We start from the raw sequence: 23,539 nt of genomic DNA on the forward strand, positions 1-23,539 counted from the left end.
ACTTGGTATAAAGTAATAACTGATGATAAACAAATAAAATGCAAAATGTTTACAATATCGTTGACAACACTGTCAATACAATGATAATTCTGAAGTTTTCCCAATGACAAGCAGCCTTGCAAATAAACGCGGGTAACGTTATACGTCCGAACAAACCATTCGTAAGCAATATGGTCTATGTGTAAACATTTTACATATTCTTGGTTTATGCTTAGATATAACTTTATGCCAAATTTTATTTGTAATGCCGGCCGTTAGTCTTTATCTTACCTTTGTCACTGCAGAATTACAATTTACATGACAGTGAGAAGTAATATTTATCTTGGAGTAAATTTTTAATTGTGTTTATAAATGATACAGATACAGTATTGTTAATATAGTTATAACCTTTATTTATTTGCAACTTTTGTTAGCAGTTGAACCGTTGGAGCGTTATCCTAATAACTTTCCTGCATCGTACGTAAATTTTAATACAATTTAAATCAGATAAAAAAGGTTTATATTGCTGACTCCGTTGTTTCATCCGTGATAAATGAATATAAAGAAGGATAATGTCTCCTCTAAATTTGTTTTTTAACATCGCATCTAAGTTATACGAGATTACAATCTCTCGAAGTAAATAAATATGTCGCACTGATCTTGGAATCTTATTTAAGAGATCGTTAAAACACCAAACACGTGTGAACTTCATTCAAAACTTTATCTTCGTGTCCGTCATAAACTGGTACAATCATTTTGAGGGTACTCTGTAGATTGTATATTATATCTTTTTTTATTTATTTACAACAATATATTATACACATTACGCACGAACGAGTAAAAAAATAAGGACTCCGTGTCACCTTAAATAACAGTGAGGCACCAAAACTAGCCGGTAAACGTGTAAATACATAGCCCCACGCATACACTTACACTAATACAAGCCGATCGGCCGCCATTATGAGATTTGCCATCATCTGTGACAGATCAGTTTGCGTCGCAATAAAGTATTTTAAAAATGCCGTTGTGCGTTGTCGAAAAATGTAAAAACAATAATATAAAAGTATTTGTGGATATATGATTATCTAAGGGGGAAAAAATTGTGTAAATGGTATACCCCGTAACCGCACACACACTAGCGTAAAAGTGCTTTACTTGCTAATATCACGGCGCGGAGTCCTTTTTTTTACTAGTCATATAGTACATTTCGTAAAGCTAAATACAGACATTGACATTCCGAAGTCTCATTACATTTACCAGTGGGATGCTTCTTTGCACAGGATGCCAGCTAGATTATGGATACCACAACGGCGCCTATTTCTACCGTGAAGCAGTAGTGTGTAAACATTACTGTGGTTCGGTCTGAAGGGCCCGTAGCTAGTGAAATTACTGGGCAAATGAGACTTAACGTCTTATGTCTCAAGGTGACGAGCGCAATTGTAGTGCCGCTCAGAATTTTTGGGTATTTCAAGAATCCTGAGCGTCACTGCACTGTAATGGGCAGGGCGTATCAATTACCATCGGCTGAACGTCCTGCTCGTCTCGTCCCTTATTTTCATTAAAAAATTTATTCAATTTTCACAACAAAATTCCACTTTTATTAAGTGGCTTTGATTTGATTTGACACATATATCACAATAAAGATACTAACAATATTATTCATTCATTCATTATTATGTGAAGTAGCTGACGTGACAGACGCTATTAATCTCTATCAATGTATGTATCAAAATGAAACAAAGACATTTTCTGAATAATTATAAAGATGTAGTTAAAAAAAAATCATAAGTACTAGTATCGTATTTATATAAACTGCTTTTACATTTCCGCTTTATTCTTTTTTTTAAGTATTAAAATGGATAAAGTATGTTATCCTTAAGAGATAGACATCTGCCATCTTCGCCTTTTCTGTAGAACTATATAAGATACACAATTCCACCAAATATTATTTTGTTGTATCTAAAAAAAAACTTAACAAACTATATATTTGAACCTTTCTCAAGAACATGTATCCATTGGTGAAGACAGCATGAAAATCGGTGTAGCTGTAGTTTTTCCCCCTTATTCATAATAGTCTGCTAACTTAAAGCATTGCTAATTCTCACTCTGTCTTCTTCTATTGACCTAAGTCACAATGAGAAAAAACACTCCTTAGCGGCTGTTTAAAGTTAGCGGACCATTATGAATAAGGCGGTCTTAGTTTATCGCGAACAGACAGACAGACGCGGCAGAGGTCTTTGTTTTATTAATATGTAGTGATATTGTACATCTAATTAGAAACAGAAATTTTTACTAGTTTTTTAGATACTGAGTACAATAACTTGCTTCCATTGGTATATAATTAATATATATAAATCTCGTGTCACAATGTTTGTCCTCAATGGACTCCTAAACTAATGAAAGGATTTCAATGGGGATTACTTCATGGAGTGCAGTTTAGTCCAACTTAAGAGATAGGATAGTTTTTATTTCGATTTGGGACCCATAATTATTTTTATTTCCAATATTTGTTTTGTTTGGACATATTTTCTGTGAGAGTTTTTTTGACGCGCGGTTTGACAGTTCTGCTGTGAAACAATTTCATTATAACAACAATTAGCATATTATTATGTTACAATGAAAAATTATTGACAAATTCATCAAAAACGGTATTTTATTTATTATGTACAGAACAACGTCTGTCTGGTCAGCTAGTATAAATATATAGACGACCGAGCCTTGCGCGGATTTTTAAGAATGTACAAAACATGAACAAAAAAAAAACACTAATAGAACATCTGGATTCGAACCGGGTTCTTCTCCTTTCCGGATCACCCAATTTCCCAACAGAACGATTATAGTCTTGTATATAGTGGCGAAATTTACCTTCGTATTCTAATGTTATTGTAGCTGTTTCTCATTTAAACACGGATAAAACTACATTTTTTAAAATTTAAACCTAGCTAGATCGATTTCTCGCCCCCGAAATCCCCTGTGTACAAAATTTTATGAAAATTGTTGGAGCTGTTTCCGAGATTCAGATTATATAATACTATATATACAAGAACCGCTCGTTTAATGATATAAGATATATTGTATATTTGATAAATTGATTGTCACTAACACAACCGCTACGGAAGTCTATCCAACCAACGCGGGAGGCGTGGTGGTAAAATTACCTCATCGCTCACTGTCTCATCCAGATACTGTAACGAGGAAGTGTACTTATACTTGTAAATAAACAATCTTATAGAAAATCTACTAAACATTAATGAAATTTGTTGTAGCACATATTATATTCTCATAATATTTTTGAAGTTATACTTCTTTAGGCGCGTTATGAAAAAAATGAGAGTGAAATTTTAAGATGCGCGCGCATCACTGTAACACACCAACTTCACACTGTAGTAACAGGGTGAAGTTGGTTCCTAATATTTTCTGACGTTTGCGAAATTTGTTATTTTTTTTTGGTTTCTTCGTCCATTATTAGGATAGGCAAAGGGTTCAAGCCCTTTTAACGTATTCGTTATTTAAAAGCCATCGTTGCAAGATTTTTACAATATTGTTCTTTCTACAAATGTAGAATAGCACGAGGAATAGATAATTTTAAGGATTTTTGCTTTGTTACGCCAAAGAAGTATAACTTGCATACATAAGTATACACACACTTTATTTTTATTTTAAGTTACTTTTAATTAGGTCCGTTACAGATGTAGCTATAAGAGATTTAATCATTCAGAGCAAAATTTAAGGAAATAAGCATTTTAACTTTTGCCCCTCAATAAATTCTTTATTATGTACCTACAATAGGCACATAGGCAAACTTATAGAAACTGTTATAATCATGATGTTGATACCGGGAATAAACATAAGACTGTTAAGCCTACTCGGTTAACGGCCGTTCCCAATATTTAGTCTATCTCCGGTTGTGGCCTACTTGAGATAAAAATCGTACCATCGTTGATTTTTCTGTCCCAATAAACTTATCGACGGTAACTCACCTTATCCGTGCACGCTGTCTGTCAATGGGAGAACGTATAGCTTACCAGCGATAGAAGTTTGTGTGGAAATTGCAATTCACGCGTCCTAATATAAGGCGATAAGAATGACTTATCGGGTATATCGGGACAGCTTCAGATTATTGACAGCTGACTAAGTATATTGGGAACGGCGGTAAGACGAGTTTGTAAGTATTTCGTGGGCTATAGCTGTATCGGCGATGGAATTAATGTTTTGATTTATGATTTCTATTGGGTTAATGTTGTTTGGTCTTAATGCTTATCATGTGTTAATTTTCTTTATATATATCAATTTGCTTCAATAAATTGAGTAAACTTAACATCTTATGTCTCAAGGTGACGAGCGCAATTGTAGTGCCGCTCAGAATTTTTGGGTTTTTTGAGAATCCTGAGTGGCACTGCATTGTAATGGGCATGGCGTATCAATAACCATCAGCTGAACGTCCTGCTCGTCTCGTCCCTTATTATCATAAAAAAAAGTATCTCGACACCAAACGGCACAAAGATGCAAAGGTTAATTGAGACCGACATATAAATTACCACCTTTGCTGTCTATGACAGTCCTCGCTTATCAAAGTGCAACGTGGATATATTGTTTTTTTTTTATTTAGAAAAAACACTAATGTTACATATTAATGTAATAAAAATTTTATAATACGCATGTATTGTAGAACATACATTATTTAAAAATTTGTTTGTTTTATGAAAATAAGGGACGAGACGAGCAGGACGTTCAGCTGATGGTAATTGATACGCCCTACCCATTACAATGTCTTACCGCTCAGGATTCTTGAAAAATCCAAAAATTCTGAGCGGCACTACAATTACTACCTTGAGACATAAGATGATAAGTCTCATTTGCCCTGAAATGTCAGTCCGAAATACACAAAAACATTTTGGATGAAATTTTTCTCGAGAATTCTTTCGGGATTATTATCTCTGGGAAAGTTTGTGTTACCGCATTCTCTCGCCAAACAGAGCCCAGTTCCCCAGTGCTATATAAAACGATCATAAATGACATTGTCTGTGTACTTCATGAACTGGTTCCATTTGCTAGGTTGCAGCTTTATGGGCTGCGAATGTGTCAGCGTTCATCGGGCCCCAGGAGACCTGCGTTCACGAGGGTCGGATGGCTGCGGCCTTCAACCTCCCCATGATAAGTTACGTGAGTACCTTTTTATCGTTTTATACTCATAATATTATATCACCAGTGGGTGGCTCCTTTGCACAGGACGCCGGCTAGATTATGAGTACCACAACGGCGCCTATTTCTGTCGTGAATCAGTAATGTGTAAACATTGCTGTGTTTCGGTGTGAAGGGCGCCGTAGCTAGCTTTTTGGGTTTTTCAAGAATCCTAAGCGGCACTGCATTAATGCATGATAATTGATACTCATCAATTATCAGCTGAACGTCCTGCTCGTCTAGTCCCTATTATCTTAAAAACAAAACTCTTACGCTTTCACTTTGAGGATAAATAAAACAGAGAATAAATAATGATACTTGTTCTCAAATGAAAATCTTTTTTTTTTCTGTCAAATATATGCCATATATTCCTGAGGAATTTATGAATTGAAAACTTCTTTAGGCGCGTTGGGTATTTTTGAGATGGTAAAAAAACACCTCTGAAATTGTTTTACGCGCCAAGAAATCTTCTTGTAATTCTGTTTTGATAATATAGTACCGTATATGTTAAAGCAAGTTATAAATATTTGTTTTATTATTCAAGTCATAGAATAGAAATATTAATTGCGAAGATAACGTCATAACTAGAAATTTATTTTATTCAATTCTTATATCAAACAAATTGGTTCCAAATTTTCTTAATTCTTAATTCTTCATTGTAACTCCAACGAGAGCATAGTTCAGATTTTATCATTTGAAATTCTTCGTAAAATACGTTCATACGTGGCTGTCAAATTTATGTTATTGTTATAAGTTATTGCAAGTTTATATTTCCACGCACTTATGAACTAAAAAAATTGAAACCGATTAAGTGACAAAAAAAAATTCATTTTATTCATATAGGTCGAGGAAATAATGCTTATGAATGCAAATGGTTTGTTTTTTTTTTCATTAACTACAAAATGAGAAGTAGAGGGAAAAAGCTCATTGCTACTATAATAAATCAACATTTATAGCCTCATCCTTAAAAAATATTTTAATTTCTATAATGTAAAGTGATGTAACAAAGTGTGGATTGGGATACACATATACAAATAGGCCTGTTTTGTGCAGAGATTAATTACTACATACTATTCGGTATAGTTACACACATATTTCCCTTGTGTCTTCATCTCTCAATAAAAGCTCTCAGATTAGTTTCGACCGTTCCATTCAATTTTCGACTAAAATATGTCGAAGTCATCTCCGAAGCTTGATTCATTGGCGTTGCGTGAAGATAGATGTCTGTGCATCTTCTACCGCATGTATCGCGGGTATGTTCAAAGCAGTTGTTCTGACGAATATCGGCAGCCAAATTTGATCATAAGACATAAAGTTAAAATGCAAAATTCTACTTGCATTATATCGACCAGTGGGAGGCTGCTTTGCACACGATGCCGGCTAGATTATGGGTACCACAACGTCGCCTATTTCTGTCGTGAAGCAGTTATGTTTAAGCATTACTGTGTTTCGGTCTGAAGGGCACCGTAGCTAGTGAAATTACTGGGAAAATGAGACTTAACATCTTATGTCTCAAGGTGACGAGCGCAGTTTTAGAGCCGCTCAGGATTTTTGGGGTTTTTCAAGAATCCTGAGCGGCAATGCATTGAAATGGGCAGGGCGCATCAATTACCATCAGCTGAACGTCCTGCTCGTCTCGTCCCTTATTTTCATTAAAAAAAAAGCGATTTGGCATTCCACAATCGCGCATTTTCCCAGAAACTTTGCTTCGCAAATCCACTTTGTAGAGTCAACTACCGGTTGCTGTGTTCTCTAACTGATACTTAGAGATCTTCAAGTTCCCAAATTAAAGTCTGGTAACGCATCTGTTGATTTCTGTTATTGGGGATGTCCATAGGATGACCCAAAAAATCTACTTTCACAAAATCTCTTTATTACGCCGTCGTCACAACCTCAAAGAGATACGTCTGAACCACAATTATAATTTTTTACTCGAGCAAAGTACCGTTTTAGCAGAAATTGTAAGAATACTTCGCAATTCACAAACGATACAAATAATTGCTGTTCAGTTTCTTCTTTCATATTTAAAATAACTTACCCAAATTATTCAGTACAACAAAATATAAAATATAAAAATACTCTCTTCATTAATTAAAATGCCGTTGGTTGAGAAATGTTGGCTGATGGTTGGTTCTGAAAACAGTGTTTTTTTTAATGAAAATAAGGTAATTGATACGCCCTGCCCATTACAATGCAGTGCCGCTCAGGATTCTTGAAAGACCCAAAATTTCTGAGCAGCACCACAACTGCGCTCCTCACCTGGAGACGTACGATGTTAAGTCTCATTTTCCCCGTAATTTCACTAGCTACGGCGCCTTTCAGACCGAAACACAACAATGCTTATACATGACTGCTTCACGGCAGAAATAGGCACCCCACAATCTAGCAGGCATCATGTGCAAAGGAGCCTCCCACTACAGTAAGTACAAAATGTGTTTTAAACATTATTTGTTTGTTCACAGTACTGCCGGGATGTGGCGAGCTCCAACAAGCGTGTGTACGCGACGTTCGCACGCACTCGTCCGTCGGACATCGACATATCCCGTTCGGTGGTCGCAGTGCTCACACATTTCAATTTCATGCATGTAAAAATAACAATTTTCTATAAAAATTTATATACCTTGTATGTATGTACCTTGCTATATTGTGTTAAAGAATGTACATTGAATCACCTTTCGAATAAAACTAATAAACAAATATATTTAAAAAAACAAAATTTTATGAACGTTGCTGGACTCGAACCCACGACCTCTGGCGTTCCGTGCCAATGCTCTAACCAACTGAGATAACCGTTCGACTGACATATCGTCATAAAATCTTGTATGCTTTGTTCAACTCTCAGGTTATGGCTTCATCTACAGGATTTACTTTACAGTTGATAACCTGCTCAACCTCAATATTTGCATATTAGGAAATTGACTTGAGATGTCGCTCTTGTAAATCTAAACAATTATATACTTTCAACACAACAATTCATAAAATTTTGTTTCTCAAATTTTATTCAAATTCAAATGCAAATTCAAATATTTTTATTCAAAATAGGATGTGACATCACTTATTGTAAGTCAAAAACTACCACCCATTCCAAAATGAATTCCTCAGAACTGAGAAGAACGGACGCAACAAACTCATATGTGTATTAATCCTAGAAGAATAGTTATATTATTCTAGTTATCACTTTAAAAACATAATAAATTGTTTAAAACTAATAAAAAAAACCTTTGAGACGTAAAAGCAAACTCCGATACGAACTTTCGTTAACTGAACTTAAAAAACATTAAATCCTGTCAATTCTGCCTATCAATGATATGCTGCAAATAGCAGCATTCATTGCTAATGCAGACGACAATTCTACCGAATTTATGACGGGGAGTGCTCGGAGGTGTCGTTCGGGTTAACACCAGCAGCCGGATTCCACCACCGGTCATTACGTCAAAATGCTAAATACCACCCGCAACCGTTCGTTTTGTGGAATCAATTACCAGCTGCTATTTTCTTGAACCATTACATTTTAAATTAGATGATTTGGACATGTCGAGAGAATGAATGAAGAACGATTGACGAAGAAAGTGTATAAGGCCAGTGTTAATGATAGGGTTGGGAGGGGTACACGTAGGCGGACGTTTCGAGACCAAATCAGGGACGTCTTGAAAACAGGCCAGGTCAAGAGTACCGTAAGCCGAAGAGCATGTATGAAAGGAATAATGAAAGTGGACGAAGCGAAACATGTATGTAACGATCGTAGCAAGTGGAAAGAAGTGGTCTCTGCGTACCCCTACGGGAAAGAGGCGTGATTATATGTATATAAATATGTATGTATTTCACTCTTTCTCTTTTGTTCGTAAGCGTTTTTTCGTTTTCGCCGTAGTACGGCTTATGTGGATACGGAATTTGATGAATTCCATCATACGATCATAACTAATCATAAGGATGATTGACGTGACATGGATACATCAGGAAAAACTCACAATGGCTCATGATTCCCCTGCTGTTGCGAATATAGATGGGCGGCTGTGACTAAGCCTCGATTAGCCGCCGATTACATACAAATTATATGCGCAATGCGCTAAATGGGCTTTTTCAATCAAAAATGTGTCACTTTTAATAAATTTATTTTTAATAGACATCTGGGAATTTTATGATTCGAATGGATGATTGAATATTCGAAGCCGCGTCTACTTTCGCTTTCGCAATTTCCTTATGCAAATATTTGGCTTGAGTAAGCTATCAACTGTAAAGTAAATCGTGCAGATAGCGCTAGAGACAATGACTATACAAAGATTTATTTATCTTAATGATAATGTGAAATCTCTAGAGGCAGGTTTGAATCTCTCATCGTCCATAAATGTTGGTACAAATTAAACTTGTGTATTACAATTTGTTATAACCCTCACTTCCGGGCTTAATAACACAGATAAAATGTGAAAACAAAAATTATGAACGATACAGGACACGAACCCGCGACCTGTCGCGTTCCGTGCGAGCACTCTTCCAACCGAGACTACCGAGTGATGTATCGTTGATAAATCTTGTATGCCTTGTTCAATCTCAGAAGTGAGGGTTATCACTTGTCACAATCAAACTTGTATATTACATTTAATATCTATAAAAAAATAAAAAATAGAAAGGTTTTCTCGAGATTCCATAAATTCTGGATTGTCTAGTTAAAGATTAATGTAGCCTACGATGCATAAAGAATTTTGAAATGACTGCAGTAACTAGGTAATCATTCTGAAAATGAGCTAGAATGAGTCTGAGAAAATTAACACCATCTGTCAGTTGGAGTTATAGTTGACGGTTAAGCCAGTAATACTTGATTCTAACAGCTACGATTTATCGAACTCTATTTTATTAGCGCATTTTCGCTTCTGCTTCAGCTGTTCTTGGTTAAGAGTTTGATACTTTCGATATAACTGTTCGTAATATTATGAGATAGAAATATCGGGTTGTCTTTTGCGTTTTTCGTGTTTAAAATAACACTATAAAAATTAAAACTTTACGAATACGAGTGGCACACTGAAATGATCGGGAATAAGAAAAACCACATGCACAGTATAGGTAAATTGTATTTTATTATTTTTTGAAGTTTTCTACGAACTTAATGCGCTTTTCCATTCGTGCAAACCAATCATTAAAACAGTAATTCCAGTCTGAAGTTGATGTTGACAAAATGGCTGATTTGTAAACTTCCACAGCTGCTTCGGGGTCTTCAAACCGGTGACCGCGTAATAAATCTTTCATTCTAGCGAATGTAAAGAAATCGTTTGGGCTCAGGTCAGGACTGTACGGAGGATGTCCCATCAGCTCAACGTTTTCCTGCTTCAAAAAATCATTTGTATTCCGAGCCGTTTGGGAGCTCGCATTTTCGTGATGTAAGATGATGCGACGTTTCGGGTTATTTTTTCGGAGTTCGGCTATTATTACTGGCAAACAAACCGTGATATACCACTCAGAGGTAACCGTTCTGCGATCCTAATTGTAGCAACATGCCCCTTTTTCGAGATAAACGTAGCGACCATTTTCTTTGACTCGCTGCGGGAGCGAACCACTTTCGTTGGTTAGACCTCGTCTTCGAAGACCCAAACTTCTGACTGATGTTTTCTTTCAGGTTTGTATGAATAAATCCATGATTCGTCACTTGAGACGATATTATAAACGGCATTTGACTTCCCTCCGTTGAAGCGTTGCAGAGTATTCCGGCACCAATCTACACGAGCCGCCTTTTGCTCCTCGGTCAAATTGTGGTGTACCCATCGGGAAACTAGCTTTCTTACACAAAGTTCATTATGTAATATCGACTGAATTGCACTCATTCCGATACTGATAGCAGCCTGAATCTGCTCGTATGTCACATGACGGTCAACTATTACAATAGTTCGCACAGGTGCGATGTTTTCAGGCGTGACCGCTGTTCTTGGTCGACCTGCAGAAGAAACAGTGCTGAGCGACACACGACCGCGTCGGAACTCGGCATACCAGCGGTATATTGTCGTTTGACTCGGTGCTTCAACATCATAAATCGAAACAAGTTCACTGAGACATTTATCTTGCGATAAGCCGCGACGAAAATTGTGATAAATTATGGCACGAAAATGTTCACGCGTGAGCTCCATTTCTGTCAACGACGTGTCAACTTTAAACCAACATAGTTTTTGTTTTTGAACTTTTTTTTTAATTGTATGAATGTCATTAAGGTTCTAAGAGGCCAGTATTCAAATTCTAAAAAAGGTTTTATTGTAACTCAATCAGAAATATTCTATTCCCGATCATTTCAGTGTGCCCTTCGTAAAAATACAGTATAACTATATATATTACCAATAAATGAAACACTTCACAACATTGCATCATATTTCCTTAAGATGTAAAATATAATACGCTGGTATTATATCTTGAAGTTAGTTGACAACAATACACAGAATGTGTTAGTAATAAAGGCGAAGAAAAGTTATTCCACATTTAAAACTTTTTCGGCCTTACAAATAAACTTGATATAAAGTTATAACTGATGATAAACGAAGAAAATGCATAATGTTTACAATATCGTTGACAACACTGTCAATACAATGATAATTCTGAAGTTTTACGAATGACAAGCTGCCTTGCAAATAAACGCGGGAAACGTTATACGTCCGAACAAACCATGTCTATTTGTAAACATTTTACATATTCTTGGTTTATGCTTAGTTATAACTTTATGCCAATTTTATTTGTAAGGCCGTTTGTTTTATCTAACCTTTGACATTGAGAAGTAATATTTATCTTGGAGTAACTTTACAGTGCGTTTAATAATAAGACAGATACGGTTTCAGAGTTTTAATGGCTCACGATGTCAGAGGGTTTGATTATCCTTACTGCTCAACGCCAATTCTCGATGAGAGGCTATTGTGAAGGCGTTACTGCAGATGGTTGTTGAGCAGCTCCCGAGAAAACGTGGGCCATAAGTATAATTTAGTGTTCTGTTTCGTCAACTCTGTAGGCCTATCTCGTCTCTTGAACAGGCCGATCGGGTTAGATGTTTCGTTGGCGAGCAGTTTCCAAGATACTTGGCCTTCTTAACTTCCATATTATGTACTGTCACGGTTTTTTATATAGTTTCCCTGTTTGGATCCTTTAAGCCCTTTAACAGAGCCTTCTGAATCTCCATAGAGTTCCAAATAGATTTGTTTACTAGGTCAAAATATATTGGACATAAATGGATATAAATTATTATCTTTAAGGACATCAAATTACCTTCTAGGCTTCGTTTAAACAAACACATTTTATGTTTATTGTGTACAGATAACTGTAGTATACCTGAAAGCCCCGAACCACGACTTTTCCCGGCTGGCGTATGCCATAATAACTGCAGCGAACGAGAAGAAAATATCCATACGGACAGTACAAGTATATCGGCAACCTTATTACTATGAGAACAGGCGGGAAAACTTCACACGTAACCCCTTTCTGGACATCGTAAGGGATACTTACAAGGATACTAGAAGTGAGTTTAGTTACACTAACAAATAATTAATTTAAATATTTTATTTGGACGTAATTCCAGAAAAACGTTCCAAACCACAATCATATCGAAATTGAGTTAAGAAAAAATTGGCAGCCCTACTGTCACTCTTTAAATGACATCATGACTTAGTAGCCCAAGCCACATGTATGGAACACACTAATATTTATTAAACTTTAAACACGAATTCCTTAAAATGTGATGATTGTGGCTTGGAAAGTTTTTCAGGAACTGCGTTCACTTATAACTCACAATGCTCACATAAATCCTAAGAATTAATTATTACACTCCTTTTTTGTAGAAATATAAAAGTTAAAAATCTCTTAATATGCCTTTTGTGTCTATATTCCAAGATATGGTGATTAATTACTTAATCCATGATCAATCGTATTTGCATTGTCTTCAATACAATACATTCAAGGTACAATTATGGACGTCTTTTTGAAAACGGGCCTTAGATGTACTCAACATATTATAAAGTGCATTTTGAATTAAGAGCTATTTTAAGATTTGCAATAGTTGCTGTAAGATATTGCCTATTTTCCAGGGAATGGTGGAACCGGCTGTTCACAGTAGGCATTACTACTATTTTTTTCTTTGTTACAGTCTACGTGTCTGTTGGCTATTACCACGATCATATTGGACTTATGCTTGCGTTGGACAGCCTAAAGCTATTGGATTCAGGTAAGGTCATCAGATCAAAATATAGTAATTAAAACCCCATGAAACAAATCTTCCAAATCCGCATCGAACTAGAGTAATAATCTATCTATACGAATCTATTTCAAGGGCGTATAACGCGACGGAACAAGAAACTTGTCATATAAGCGTCTGTGTGATATTTCACTGACGTCACTAAGATGGCAGCTTGTCCCTATATCAACGTGCGGAGATTATACATTGGTATCGTAGCAATCTAAAAATTTAATCGAATCCTGTATGTTTATTAAACGGATATAATACCATTCCGATATTTAAAATAAGAATAATAGTTCCGCCCGAAACTGCTAGTTAGTAACGTTACCTTAACGTGCACAATTTTGTAACATTTTCAAATTCAAATTCAGAATCACTTTATTCTTGTACGTCACGAAAATGACACTTATGAAAAAAAAATATTTTTTCTTATTGAATCTACCGCTTCTTCGTAAAGGGTTGAGCTAATGAGAAGAAGTAGTAAGATATTCATTGCCACTATTTTAAATCAACATTTACATTTTCATTGTTTTACAAACATTTCATTTACAATTTAATATGTAAAATGATGCAACAAACATACTCAAACGTCAAATAGTCAATGCCTTACACGAGTAAGTCAAAAAAGTTAACATTAAATGTAAATTAACACAAAAGTTATTGAGTACAGTAGCTGCATCATCCACACACACCGTAAATAAATAAAGGTATGCTGTGAGCATTTTATAATTATTTTTACATGAACTTGTTTCCGAAAGAATTGAGGGACAGATAATTAAAGAAATTCTGAAAACACTTTAAATTTATTTCTAGTACGAGATCATTTATCTCCTGTAGACCGACAATCCATCATGGCTGCGAGACAAATGAGCCCTCGCTAGAACCCCTTCTATTTTTTCCGCAATTTATTTCGTATTGAATTATTTCGTTGATGGCAATTGTTTAGTTTGATTTATTATTATTTGTTTTGATCTAAAATTAAAGACAAGTAGGTTCTTCCCATTACTGGTTGTTTTATCGCATTCCTAAAGGATATTTGTAATTTTGGAGTAAAATGTACCTCTCTAATCAACGTTTGCGTTAAATTTCATGGTTTTCAGTTTCATAGTAAATGCGTATTACATATTAACTAGGATTAATAAATTTGGTAAAAGATTGAATAGGAAACATCATTTCACGACCTTTATACCTACCACATTGACTTTTGTAAATTCTGAACATTTTAAACTTAAGTAGATATCCATCGTCAATTTAGTTCTTTCGTGTAAATGTGTCACAGTAGGGGTTTCACTTTTTTTTTCGAAAAAGTAAACCACGTATGTTTAAGAAATTCACATAATATATGTATATTTACGGTTTTATAACTATCGTGAACACTTTACTAAGTCTTAGGCTGAGATCTATCGAGCGTACTTAGACTTTGCTCAGACTTTACTTACGAAAAACCTAGCTGAGTGTGATAAAACACGAACTTGACATTTGCATTGGGTTATCTTAGCTTAAGTTCAGTATAATTATAGCTGTCAAATGACTTTAAAAACGAAATCACAGATTATGCTAACCTTACACTCAGGTAAGTTTAACGTAAGTAAAGTCTGAGCAAAGTCTAAATACGCTCTATAGATCTCAGGCCTCAGCCTAAGTAACACTTAAGACGTTAAGTCTCATAAATTATCCCAGCAATTTCACTAGCTACGGCGTCCTTCAAACTGAAGCATTACTACTTCACGGTAGAAAGTGAAGCCGATGTGGTTGCCACCAGCCGCCATTCTATGAAGAATCCCTAAAAAAGCCCTCACTGGAGAAGATTACCTAACAATACAAATGTAACCGCACACAATAGTCACACTTCAATATTGTTGAATGATGGAAACAGGGCCGGATTAAGGAGAGGGCAATAAAAGTAAACCCGGGGCCTCCAGAAAAGAGGGGCCCCTACAATTACGAGACATGCACTTGCACTGGAGACCGCTCATTTTTAAAAGTTCGAACCACGATGGGAAAAACCGTCTACCAAAGCTTTCTGTCCTGAGCATTGAAACTTATTTATTTCGGGAACTGGGTTTCGGTGAAATCATTCACTATTTTTCGGCGAGTAAAGCTCGGAAGGCTCCATTCATTAACGCTAAAATTAAATTCTAGATAATTCTTGTTTCCGATTATGTACAATAAATTATAAGTTGGAAAACTCGACGGAAAAAAGGGCGACTCCAATCCTTTGTTATCCCGAGGCCTGGTAGCCGGCGTTGGATGGAAATGTTAAAATATGTGACAAACATTGCCTTCTAATAATATCAATAGCTTGTTAAACTCTTAACAAAACGTCATGACCGAAGTACTGGTAGCATCTTGCTCAAAATATAAATTGGGTCGATCTTTATTTTGAAACCATTAAACAGTGTTTAGTCGTTCACCGAACGAAACAAAGTTAACAACCAAACAGCTGCTAATCTTTGCGGAAGCGATTAAGATAGCTATAGTGTTATTGCGCCGGAAGAAGTTAAATATACGAGCATTTAGTTGCTCGTAAACAGCAGTTTCTGTTAAAAAATAATAATAATGTCTAGTGATACTACGTACCGTTGCAATATTAGGGTATGTTAATTTGGAAAAGATTTGAAGTTCGGGTCTAATTCACACGAATTCGGCGAAAGAAAGTTCTCGAATGAAAGAGTAGGAGAATGTATGGCTAGACAAAGAGAACTGTTCTGTGCATGTGAATAAGGGATCGAAAGACATAAAATGCCCCCGTTGTTTAACGGAACCGCCTGCATATTAGTACATACAATGCGATTCAAATATGAATAGTAATAACCTCTATGTGTTAAATGTCACTAAGAAAGTACTTATAGTTTGCAAAAAAACTTATTTGCATATCAATAATAAAACTAATGAATTTTGAATAAATACGTTAAATATAGTATTTAATTATTTAAAGTATCAATGAATGAATGTATGAATCGCATTGTATGATATAAATTACATGTCACCAAAAAACCCAAGGCGTAGCGAATGATCAGATCACGTCACTCTAAGCCCGTCATACTGAAACTTAAGATAGAATTAAAACTAAATCTCATATACATATTATATACATATTACTTGGCTTACTTAAATTTGACACATTATATTTCATAGTTTCTCTCAAAAACGAATTTTAGGTTTAAAGTCTAAGGCTGGTTTGCATCAACTAACTTTAGCAATCACAAACATGTTAAAGTGCCGGTTAAGCTAAAAATGTGTTGCACTATTTGACAATTTTTAAATGACGTCATAACTTTAACTGTTGACAGTAACCGTCCAGTTTTTGCTGGTTAAAGGTATATAGCGACCTGTAAAACGTTTCAAATAAACATTCGATATTGACTTAATATTTTACTTTTCAACTTTAACTATGCCAATAAATACGATGGTGCAACACATTCCGCAGTCCATGTTAAAGTCAGCGTTACTGCTAACGTTAAATTTGACTAAAACCTTAACTATAGCAGCTAATATGATGCAACATCTTAATGACACACTAATTAGAATCCCATTTCAGGTGAATACGCAGCAATCGGCGTTGACGTTGAGAAGTACGAATCCGAAGAAGCGATTCGGTACCTGGCAGGTCCCTTACTTAGGGAACCCAGCCCTCGAACAATTAGAGCGTTTCGTTCATATCTCGCAGTGGCCCCCTCCCCCGCGCCCTCGTACCCCGCGTTCGCCATGGAAGTCAACACGCGACTACAAGAGCCTCCGTTCAATTTCACTAACCCCCTGCTAGCCCTCGGCGGGGGCAAAGTGGTAAGAGAATGAGATTTACTATAGATACAATTATTTATGCTTGTAATGGGCTTTGTTTATTGGTTTTATTATACGACTCTTCAGATAATTACGAGTAGGTTTCGTATTTTGGGTAAGATAATCAAATAAATCTACTACGATACAAACCGTTGACTTACAATACTGGTATTGTATAGGGGTGTGCTATAGTTTTCTAGCAAGGCGGGCATTGTAGATCTGACTAAGTATTACGTTATTCAAAAGAATTGTTAAAAACGTTTGTGTGGTAAAGGTTACTATTACATAAATGACTTTATTAATGATACCACAGATTGGGAATGGAGTGACCGCCCTCAGGCTATTAAATAATAAGTTTAATTGTACACTATTACTTTGTAAACATATTTATTCGATGAAAAAAAAAGCCTGCTGAGTTTGTTGCGCCCATTCTACTCAGGTCTGAGGCATTCATTTTGAAATGGATGGTAGTTGACTTTCAATAAGTGATGTCACATCCTATTTTGAATAAAAATATTTGAATTTGAAACTAGTCGTAGTTGTGCTTTATTCCGACAGTACGACATAAGTTGTATGAAACGCTGCTTGCTTAGAATATGCAATCTTCTAATTGCCTACCGTAAGTAGTAGATTAACTTTAACACTAGTGCTATATTTATTTAGGTACATAACGAGGTAGGCACTGCCTTATTGCCTATATGATATGCACGCTCTTGTAAAATACACTGTTTTATAAACAAAATGAGTTTTCTAGAGTGTAAATTCCGTTAAGATTTGTCTTTAGTCAATTCGACACGTGATTCGCCTGTACACGAGGCATCCTCAGCAGATGTTGATTCGCCAAATTCTGGCACGAGGCAGTCTCGTTAGATTAAAGACAAATCTTAGCGGATTTTACTTTCAAGAAACCTATTTAAAATGCAATTATAATAGTTTAAACAAAGACTTACTTAGTCTGGCCATAAATACTGTTCAATTAAAAATAAACAAAATATTACATTTGAATTTGGAATCTGTCATTTTTATATGATTGTTCATTGAGTTTTCTCATTTTGGCAATAATACATAGTACAGTATTTTGCGATATTAAAATGGAGTGGGGTGATAAAGAGAACCGATTTTCTCTGATTGCTCATCTCTTCATGCGCTTGGTATTAGTAAAATGTTTGTGTACCGGGCTATTAATAGGTACAATGAGACCTCCTCCGTTTGTGACAGAAAAAGATCTAGCCGTCCACGTTGTGTTCTTACGAAAAAGCTGGTCAAAGCAGTAAGGGAAAGAATTCAAAGAAATCCTGTCTGAAAGCAAAATACTTTATCTCGGGCGATGAAGATAGCACCTAGAACCATGTCGCGTATTTTAAAAGATGACTTAGGACTTGCAGCCTATAAAAGACGTACTGGTCATTTCTAAACTGATAATTTAAAAAAGAATAGAGTGGTTAAATCGAAACAACTACTGAAGCGGTACGCAAAGGTAAGTCACAGAAGATTTTGTTTACGAATGAGAAAATTTTTACAATTGAGCAACATTTTATCAAACAAAATGACCGCTCAAAGCTCTGGAAGCTTCCCGATTAGTCGACAGAGTGCAACGTGGGCACTATCCGACTTCAGTGATGGTTTGGTGGGGTATTAGCTTTGGAGTGACTGAGCCATACTTTGTGAAAAAGGTATCAAAACATCGGCACAAGTGTTTCAAGATACCGTGTAGTGTCTTTTGAGAAGGTAGTGAAGCCTCTTAACAACATCATGTTCAATAATCAAGAATGGTCCATCCAGCAAGACTCGGCGCTGGGTCATAAAGCTCGGTCTATACAGTCTTGGTTAGAAACGAACGTTTCAGACTTCACCAGAGCTGAAGACTGGCCGTGGTCTAATCCCGATCTTATTCCACTGGATTATGCTTTATGGTCTGTTTTAGAGAATATGGCTTGATCTAAACGCCATGATTATTTGGATTCCTAAATCAATCTGTACGATTGGCAGTGAAGAATTTTCCCATGGAAAGAGTGCGTGCTTTTATTGATAACTGGTCTCAACGTTTAAAGGACCGTATTGCAGCCAATGAAGACCACTTCGAATAAGCATTTTATATTTTAAATTGTTGTATATTAAACTAACACACTGTAAAAGTAATAAATGTTACTTGCAATATTAAGAGATATTTAGGTTTAAAGATATTTATTTCTCATTAAAATCATAATATTGTCACTAACATGAGAACATAAAAACATGATGTAATAATTTATGCGCCGTTCTTTAGATGTTCAGTACATACATATACATTATAGTACTTATTCTTCTTCACAAAATTTATGATTACACACTTTTACAGGTCACTGTCACATAACAAACAATTTCAGACATGTATTTTATAAAAACTTTGAAACAATATAGTCTGATAACTCACGTTTAAATGTTTTCAGCGACTTAATCTTTTTGAGAGATGAAGGTAGACTATTAAAAAGTTGTGCGCCCTCGTAAATAAACATACGCTTGCCTTAATTTGAAATTATAACTATAATAATATTTAATATTTAACTATTGCTATCCAGTTGATTTATATTTAGTAAAGTGTAACTAGTATCAAAATAATTTAAGAATCCAAGTAGTTTTTGTCACAATTTCCCATAAATTTAAAAATATAAACCGTACTTAGAGTAAAACATAATTATTACATTAACAACACAGTTTCAACTCACGCCTAACTCTAAATCGGTAATGTGTAGGTACTTAGATTACGATTGCCGACATTTCTGTTATCAACAGTAAGCCGGAAAGTTACAATAGCGATTACTGGTGGCCCCAATACCTAAATTATAACGCTATTATGCTAATTCACAGACTCAACAGCTGTTTTATGACATTGTTGGTTTTTCATTTCTGACAGACATTACGGTCTGTTACTATTTAGGAGATTGTAATAAATTGTTATTTATACTGACATAATTCAGTCCTTACATTTTATAGTAAATTTTTCTTAAGTATTTATTTATTTCGTTTTTTTTAGATTATTATGTCTAGATAGAGCCTGTTAGGCAGTGCATGACAGCAGGACAGGTTTATTACTTTAGTGTACAAGACTAGCGTCTTACAATCGTGATTGGTTAGTCATCATTTGAGCGTTTAAAATAGAAGGTAGGGCCGCTATCCCAAGAAGTCGCCAAAATAGCGCAATTTTGCGCAAATAGCATACTTTTAGAATTGGAGCCATGCTAATCATTCAATCCGCGCCGATAAAAATTGTATGAAAAATTATTTACTGTTTACCAATACTATGAAAGGACATAGTTTCGTTATTTTTGTAAAAAAAATTGTATCATGTTTGTAATAAATTAAAAATGCTTCTAATTCTAAAACGTTGTCCCGACATATTGTTAATGTCATGCAAAATTTGAATCAAATTCATAAAGTAGTTTTGTGTTTTCCCCGACATGCGGAATGAGACAGCGGCAAAAATACTATAAGGTACTTTTGGACTTAGAATTGTTTGTAGAATACACTGAAGTATTATTTTAAGAAATATTCTATGTACAGTATTTACTTCGTTACGATCTTATTAAAATGTATAAATTTATAAAATGAAAGCATGTTTGCTAGCATTGCAAGCTTAAAGTAAATAACTTGGATAATAAATGATGATTGGTTTCCCGCAGCTCCTGTCACCCAGAACAATGTGCAGGGATTACGGCCTTTTCTTTCAGACCGTCCCGACAAAGTTTCCCAGCTTCTTCACTCTCAACAATTATCCAAACTTTCTTATTGTTGGTACTCTTGAAATCTCCGACGTGGTCAAGTTTACGCCTAGCTTACCAGAACTTTATATCTTATCTTAATATATATAGAGCCCTAATCTGTTAAAATCATATTTAAGCGAAAGAGTTCAGATAGTCGATGTAAATGGCAAACGGTCTTCGGGTAAACCTGTGGGAATAGGTGCTCCACAGGGTTCTATTCTCAGTCCTTTCTTGTTTCTTATGTATATTAACGATCTACCGTTTGTGGTAGATGATAGCCATGAGATTGTATTGTTTGCTGATGATACTTCACTTATTTTAAAAGTGAAGCGACGTGCGGATATTGATGACGAGGTAAGCAATGCACTCTCAAAGATAGTGCGTTGGTTTGAGACGAATAATCTGCACTTAAACAGTAAAAAAACAAAGTGTTTACGGTTCATTACACCAAACACAGCGGAGGTACAAACCAACGTACTTATAAATGACCAGAGGTTGGAATTGGTATATTTTTATTGAAAAGAGCGCAAAAAAAAGAATGCTGGGAGAGTTTCTTGCGCCGCTTCTTCTCTCTCAGAGCGCCATTTGTTTCCGAAGCGGTAGTAGTATCTAGTAGTATAAGAAATGACATCAAAAAGAATTGTAAAGGAATCAATTTTGAGAAAATAAATGCCTTTTATGCCTTTATAAGTCCTGTGTCCACCATGTTTGTTTCCAGTGACCTCCTAAACTAATGAACGGGTTTTAATAGGGATTACTTCATGGAGTGCAGTTTAGTCCAACTTGAGAGATAGGATAGTTTTTATTTCGATTAGGGACCCATAATTATTTTTATTTCCAATAATTGTTTTGTATCGACATATTTTCTATGAGAGAAATTATTGACAAACAGTTTGACAGTTCTGCTATGAAACAATTTCATTATAACAACAGGGAGCATATTATTGACAAATTTATAAAAAAAAACAGTACCTAAGTATATTATTTATTATGTACAAAACAACATCTGTCGGGTCAGCTAGTTCTCTTTATAAACTTATGCAGATATCCCTTCGACGAAACCAACTCACTTAAAAAGAGGATATCTGTTCTCCTTACAACATAAAAGTTCATAGCACCAGAATAACCGCGCGAAGATTTTCTTAATTATGTAACGTCACGTAGAACTTAAGCTTATGATGTGTACCTAATATTGTCAGGCTTCATTTTCTTATAATCATAATTTACTTATTTAAGGGCTTGCTTAGTGAGTATTGAGTTTGTAATTATATAGTTATCATGTGTATGCGGTATATAACACGGTGCGTCATGCTCACTAAAATGGCATTGCTTGCGGTAGTGTCGTGTGCCGGTCGTCTTCTTACCTCAAATATGTGCCAAGGGAACGATGGCTGGTTCATGCGTCAGCTCGTGAACGGGTGTTGCTTCTGGTGCCAGGTCGCCCTGTTATAGTTAGGTACTGTATTTGTTGGAGGCAATTACTATAATAGTAATCACGACCAAGAAGCATCCTTACACAAACATTGAATTCAAGCGCGTAGGATATTTGGACAGTTTGAACAAACGATATTAACGAGTACGTATTATACAAATGATTTAAGTGTTCTTTAGTGTTAATTCCGCCAATATTTGTTTTTAAAACAATTCGACACGAGGCATCCTCAGGACGTGTTGTCTCGCCAAAATCTGGCACGAGACTCACGAGAGAGAGTTCGTATTATATATTTGACACAGAAAATTTACTTATTGAAATTGATGGCAATTAAGAAACTACGCTCTTTAGGGTTTATGCGGTTAACTTACGGCCGTTCCCAATAATCAGTATGTCTCTTACTTGAGATAAAAATTGTAACTATCGTTGACTTTTCTGTCCCAATAAACTTATCGACGCTAACTCACCTTATACCTATATATATATATACTTACCGTACACGCTGTCTGTCAATGGGACGACGTATAGCTTACCAGCTAAAGAATTTTATATGAATATTGCTATTCACGCGTCCAATATAAGGCGATAAGAATGACTTATCGGTAATATTGGGACAGCTTCAGATTATTGACAGCTAATTACTGACAGTAGGTGGTAGTAATTTATCTCTATCTGTAGATAGTATATTGGGAACGGCCGTTAGTGCATTAATGCAATGACCAAAATTTATAATTAAGTTTTAAAACAATGTTAACAAGAATTTTACCATATTATTTGTGTAAACTTAGCGTTATATCTAGTGTAGTACACAACCTTATTATAATGTTTGATGAATAGATACCGGTAGAGGCAGCGTGGCTCCACGACGCTGTCTGGGTGTACGCTAGAGCTCTGGTCGCGGCCCTGCGCACAGGAGAAGGCCCACGGGATGGAAGGGCCATAGCTGCTCACATGAGGAACACCACATATCGCAGTGTCATGGGGTAAGAAAGAAGCCTGTTTTAAGCTAGTATTTTAGATGTTATCCTGTTGAATTATAATGCAGGACAACTAACGGTATATGCAGGTTCCATTCTCAAACCAAATAATCTCAATTCTCAGTACTCAAAATTACTTAGATATACTTACATTAGTTAGAGAACTTATTTATTAAGGCTTAATAAAAAAAGTTTTACTATTTTGCTTTTCAGTTTTTTTGGAGGTTTGGTTTGGTTTGGAGGTATCAGTATT

General features: G+C 35.6%; 1 protein-coding gene across 1 annotated transcript in view; it reads left to right on the forward strand.

The window, feature by feature from the left end:
* The window catches only part of LOC126970599 (guanylate cyclase 32E-like), a 74,304-nt gene that overhangs the window by 28,504 nt on the left and 22,261 nt on the right, over nt 1-23,539 (forward strand). The window contains exons 4-9 of the mRNA XM_050816613.1: nt 5,035-5,142; nt 7,623-7,745; nt 12,439-12,640; nt 13,265-13,342; nt 16,896-17,140; nt 23,147-23,292. Coding sequence (XP_050672570.1) covers nt 5,035-5,142; nt 7,623-7,745; nt 12,439-12,640; nt 13,265-13,342; nt 16,896-17,140; nt 23,147-23,292 — 902 coding nt within the window. The remainder of the gene's footprint in view (nt 1-5,034; nt 5,143-7,622; nt 7,746-12,438; nt 12,641-13,264; nt 13,343-16,895; nt 17,141-23,146; nt 23,293-23,539) is intronic.

This window comes from Leptidea sinapis, chromosome 21, assembly GCF_905404315.1.
Source record: "Leptidea sinapis chromosome 21, ilLepSina1.1, whole genome shotgun sequence".
Classification (NCBI taxonomy): domain Eukaryota; kingdom Metazoa; phylum Arthropoda; class Insecta; order Lepidoptera; family Pieridae; genus Leptidea; species Leptidea sinapis.